Source organism: Apaloderma vittatum, unplaced genomic scaffold, assembly GCF_000703405.1.
Source record: "Apaloderma vittatum isolate BGI_N311 unplaced genomic scaffold, ASM70340v1 scaffold11933, whole genome shotgun sequence".
NCBI lineage: Eukaryota > Metazoa > Chordata > Aves > Trogoniformes > Trogonidae > Apaloderma > Apaloderma vittatum.
Window position 1 is genome coordinate 67232 of NW_009706486.1, and position 6000 is coordinate 73231.

Sequence of the window (6000 nt, forward strand, 5' to 3'; positions counted from 1 at the left end):
GTTTCTATTTTTTTGCCAAATATTGATCACTAACTTCCCAAGGAAAGCTACTGAAGATGTTTCCAAAGTGTGTGACTGACCAAAAGTCTGTGTCTGAGAACTTAAGTCCCCCACTCATTAATGAGATAAATAAAAGTCAATAACAATAACTCATACAACTGAGTTTTTAAGTAGTAAATTGAAGTAGAAATTCAGATTAGTACATATGATGGTAGATAAGCAAATATGTAGATTGGAAAACTAAGAGAAAGCAAGTCTGTAGATGAGCTTGCATAAAATCAGACCCAAGATATTTGCAAGTAAAACTGTAGGATGCAACTTGCAGAATGCAGAACATCATCTCATATCCAGGATGCTCCTACAAAAAATGAAACTGACCAAAAAGTCACTGACCTCAGCTTTTTTCCCCTTTCATAGCTGGAAAAACAAAATCAGTAAATAAATCAGTTACCCTTCTTTTCATACAGATCAAACGCATGGTCTTGCTTCTTTCTCACACCATTTGTCAAGCTGTTGAAGGATAACCAATGGCACCGTTTTGTAACTCTGTCATAAGCAAAGGCCCTGCAAAGAAATTCTGGATGAGAAAAAAAAATCTCTGTGTGGTTTATAATAATGACACATGGCCTGCCAAGGAGCATGCAATGACATCAGATTTATTTTTACTGGGAAATTCAGAGAAACAGTCCAAATTACTATTTAAACCCACAACTGTGCTGACAAGAGCAAAGACACAAAGAAATTAGATTGATGTGGCCATTACATTAGATACTAACTTGGTTGTTCACACTAATCTAAGAGTTCCCTTGTCATTAAAGATCTTTATTTTAAAAGTGAGATAAATGTGACTGAGACAGAATTTGTGTCCACAGTTGTGCTGCTTTCTGGGAAAAAGAAAAAAGAAAGACTCTAAACCATCTTTTTTGCTGTGCTTACAATATGCCTCTGAAATAGTTAACATCTCACACCGACGGCTTGAGGAATATTCAAAGTCAAGGAGTCTGTTTCTTGCCTAGAACAACAAAGCTGTTTAACAAGGTTATTTTTTATTTTTACAAATAGTCTAAGCTGTTATAGTGCACCTACAATTTATCCTTGTTTTACTTTTGATTTTTATCTTTCTCTTATTTTTAACTGCTTTCAAGGATAGAGTACAATGTGTGCTGAACTGAGTAGATCTGTGGGGCAAGAAGGACAAACAGAAATCAGAAGAGAAAAAAAATTCAATATTTTAAATTAAACATTATTTTAGCATCATTTTGAAAGGAAATTCTTTAAGTGTAGCAGAAATATTTTAGAGGATTTTCAAACCACAGCTGACTATCTGGATGGGAGCAAGTTATTCTAAGAAGTAAAAAAAAACCAACAAAACACAAAACAACCCAACAAAAATCCCCACCAAATATTCCAACAAAAGCCCACTGAAATTTCTTCTTTTCCCCTTTAATTTCTCATTAGAACCAGATAGGAAAACATTGACATACTATTGTCCCTAGCCAACCATAAAGTCTACATTTCTGTTAGTGATCCCAAACTTTCTGAGATCTTTTACTCTGACCTGAGAAGGCATTTTAACATTATTTGACAATATCCAGAAGATGAATAGGTTTCCCACACTTCTTCGTACTTTGGTTGTGCCATAGCACTACATCCCTTAACTCAGAGCTCTTTGATCTTCTTTTAATTCACCATGCAAATTTCTCTGTGTGAATTCTTGCTGGCTTCATTTAAAAATATTACAAGATCCTACCCAGTCTCTCTTCTCTTTTTCTAACATCCTCTCTGTTATCGTTTCCATTACCAAACAGACTTTTCATCCAACTGCTCTCTCTACTCTATTGACTCCAAATGTTTCCAACCTGCTAACCTTAATCCTTCTGCCCTTGTTCAGCCTTCTGTTCCCTCCTGGCTGGTTCTCAAATACGAGCGTATCCAAGTGCTTCTAACTCCATCTTCACAAAAATATCCTTGACCTTTCCTGCCTTTCCAATCTCTTTCTCCTTTCCCCTCCTCCCTCCTAAAGTGAGAATCTAGAATGCACTGTTTACAAACATTTCTTTCAGTTTTTTGCCTTTCAGTTGCCTTTTGGTTTCTATCCAGTTTGGGTTCAGTCAATTCTGCACATAAAAGTTTCTAACAATCTTTTCTTGGACCCAATCTGGAGGGGTTTTACACATCCAAAGTCAATATATTTAAGCAAATTCTTGGACTTTCTTCTACTGATACTGCCGATCACAACAATTTTTGTTGTCACTATTTGTACTGAAAATCTGTAGATTTTCTGATCACATACTGAAATGCTGTGGTGAATACTGGAATCCCTCTCCCTGTAAATACAAACACACTCCAGAAATTAAGCAGGTAACAAAAGATAAGACAGGTTCAACTTTGCAGGTAAGGAAGTGACAAGCCTGTAAAAGTCAACTGCAAACCCAATAAAATAGTAACAATATTATCGTTTTCTCATCCATAAGAAGTGTAGAGGTAAAAGGATGACTGAAGAAAAACAGTGGAAGTAATGGACTACAAACAGTGGTGAAACAAGGGAATAAAACCAGCTTAGCTTAACAGCAGGTTAATAAAGCTGATAGGGAGGGCAGAAAAAGAGGCACAAAGAGTTATGAAGTTCAAAAGGTGAGGTAAGTTAATCTAAGGGGTACTCTGACGGTAGATTTTAGGAACAGAGTTATCAGGAAGAAACAAGTCTAGATAAGGATATTGTAACTCATTTGGAAATAATCAAGATCTGTGCAAGTGAGATATCAAGAGCCAAGGGGAATTGTCTGTTCTGAGAAGTGACTTATGTTAGATCCAACATAAAGGTGTCAGAGTTAAAATCAGCAAGAATTAATTATTAGAAAATATAATACTCAAAATTTGCTTGCAAGTGATAAAGATATTTATCATAAATAAATTGAAAATTGTCTTAAAATTACTTTTTTCCTCTAGAGAATAAGAAGTGACTGTTCCTCTATAAATTTGTAGTGTCTGGAATCTACTACTTTACCAGTTTCTGGCAGAAAAGAAACCCAACCCTCTTCCTGCTTGTCTACCACACAGGGCAGAGATCCAGGTGTTGCTGCTCCCAGTGTTATTGCCACAATTATGTTGTGAAGTATTTCTATTTTATATGGTCTCAATACTGAAAAAAAAATGAGTTTCCACACAACTTAATTTCCATGCAACTTCAGTTCTGTGATCCAAGTGATGAGGAACTATCACATGGATATGGAGTATCAGAATCAAGACATGAAAATAAAAGAAAAATGAAGTATTTAAAATGACATTTTTTGTTAATTTATCTTCTTATTTTAGCATGCTCCCACAGCTACAAGTAAACTAATTGGTTTTAATTTAGGGTGGCAACCAATTTCACCTTGTAGTAACCACATGTTGGTATGAAGTTAAAGACTGGGAATCCTAGGATTAAAAGGGAAACGTTAGTAATCATTCGTTTCTTTAAAAGAGTACACATGTCAAATATGTGTTTACAGTAGCATCAAAGAACTGTGCACGCTACAAAAGAACTCATCTGGTGCCAAATGGGAAACCACAAGTATGTTCCTAGATACAGAAAATCCCCCTTGCTCAGCTGTATGGTGGTAACACAGGCAAGACCTAATCACCTACAAATCTGCAGCTAGCCCTCTTTGCTACAAATGTGTCAGGTAAAAATCAAAATTCAGAGCATGAGCAGTCAGATTTGCGATATCTTTTGTGTCTTCAGCACAAAATAATTACATGACTGATTGCAGTTCTGCTATCTGTGAGTTGGACTCTTCCAAGGTTTGTTTCAAAAGTCCCTCATGGCTTCTCTGTGCCCCTTCATTGACTGATTATGGCAGGGAGAATTTTTATTGTTCACATGAAATAGAATCGACATCAACCATCCAAACGGCTACAACGATCTTGAGGCAATTTGCCTAAACGCAGAGAATCATAGAATCATAGAATCATCATAGAATCAAAAAAAGAGATCATCTAGTTCCAACTCCCCTGTCATGGGCAGGAGAACCTCTCCCTAGACCAGGTCGCTCAAAGCCTCATCCAGTCTGGTTTCAAACAGTTCCAGGAATGGAACTTCCACAACTTCCCTGGGCAATCCGTTCCAGTGTCTCACCACCCTCATAGTAAAGAACTTCTTCCTAATGTCTAATCTAAATCTATCCTGCTCTAGTTTAAAACCATTGCCCCTCATCCTATCACCACACGCCCTTATAAAAAGTCCATCTCCAGCTTTCGTGTAAATGTCCTTCAGATACTTGAGGGGTGCTACAAGGTGTTCCCAGAGCCTTCTCTTCTCCAGGCTGAACAACCCCAATGCTCTCAGCCTGTCTTTGTAGGAGAGCCTCTCCAGCCCTCTGATCATCTTTATGGCCCTCCTATGGATGGGTAACATGTTGGAATAGAGAATTATTGCTTGCTTGGCATCACTCAAAATTTTTTTATTTTCTGAATACTAATTTTATAATATGCTTTGCTGCTTATGGTCAGAAATCAGGGATCTCTTTGTGTACTGAACACAACCTCATCCACTTTGGAATGATATCAGTGGAAGCTCTGTCAATAGGAAAAGGAGTGGTTTGTACCATGTGAAAAATATCAGTGCCTGGAAAATATTTTCTAACAGAAATAAGCAAACACTACTCGTTGTTTACATATATAAATAGTTGAAGTACAAAACAACACAAACTAGATATTGCAACATTGGATTTAAAAGCTTAACGAAGGATTGAATTACAGTTCAGGACCTTTTCTACAAAGAAAGAGCTTTTGTTATCACATTTGTTCTAGCTTTCATTTGCAGCGATTGTAAAGACTTTTTTATGTTTCAAGATCATGCTCACATTTAGCCCAGTACTCACCAGCACAGAAGTTATCCATTCTCTCCAAGATTCTCCTGAATTCATGTCCTTTCATTTATTGCTAATGGTCTAGACTAAAAGAGGCCATGGGAATGATTTAAGTCTAATACATGTGAAAAATATTAGTGATTTGTTCCAAGAAAGAGTAAAGAAAATGTATGAGGCAGACAAGCAATCAGCTGTATGATGTGTTTCTAAGAGACAGCAGATGCTGCAGAATAGCTATCATATACTTGTAGTGATTGTGTGGCCCAGAAGGTTTGATTCCATTGTATCAGGTTCATAGCACTTGCCAGTGAACTTCAGCAGGGCATGTATCTGTGCTCCATGTGTGAGGCTCCCATTGCTTAGAATAATGTGTAAAGAATGAAGACAGAATACGGTCTGAAGTGGTGCTGAAATACTGCAGCTGTGATGTGTGACGATAACATTTTATAAGAGACATAAAAATCTCAGAAATGTTCACCGAACTCCACAGTGCAGCACAAGTCAACCACATCTTAAAATGAGTGCGTTTTTCTCAGCTATGTTATGGAAAAGATTACAGACTGGACAAGCTAAGGAGACAGAACAACTCAGACAAATCTTCAGAAAAGACTGACACTCTCTGGACAGGCAGAACAAGATCATGGAAATCAAAAAGCACAGTGTTCACGTTATCCTCAGTACAAGTGGCTACTGATGACAATTACAGAGAGACTTTTGGTGAAAAGGTGCAGTATAGGTTCCATTAGGAAAGAAACAATAAAAATAATAGAGATACATAACCTACTTGCAAGTGAATGAAAGGCCTTTGTTCCTGTTGCATCTCTTGGCACATTGCTCAGTGGTATTTAATAGCTTGGTTTTTACTTCCAGTGTTTTGTTTACTTTAATGAGCATCAACTCTCCTGTTTTTTTGAAGTCATGAAGAGGATTTCTCCTTTTTCCTTTGCTCTCTAAAAAAGAAAGAAAGAAGAAAAAAAAAGAGAGAAAAAAAGAAAAAATACCAACACTGTAAAGAAGTATTCTGAGATTAAATCCAATATTAGACACGTACAGCATCTATTAGGAATTGTAAGAATGTTGGTATCTAAGGCATAAAGTATAAGCAAATACTTAAAAAGTTATTCTTTTAGAGTGCAATCTCCGTTCT

General features: G+C 36.8%; 1 protein-coding gene across 1 annotated transcript in view; it reads right to left on the reverse strand.

Moving 5' to 3' along the window:
- Positions 1-5798, reverse strand: part of HGF (hepatocyte growth factor (hepapoietin A; scatter factor)) — a 47118-nt gene extending 41320 nt beyond the window's left edge. The window contains exons 1-2 of the mRNA XM_009865815.1: positions 5638-5798; positions 452-564 (exon numbers count right to left, since the gene is read on the reverse strand). Coding sequence (XP_009864117.1) covers positions 452-564; positions 5638-5747 — 223 coding nt within the window. The 5' untranslated portion in view covers positions 5748-5798. The remainder of the gene's footprint in view (positions 1-451; positions 565-5637) is intronic.
- Positions 5799-6000: the final 202 nt, after the last annotated feature.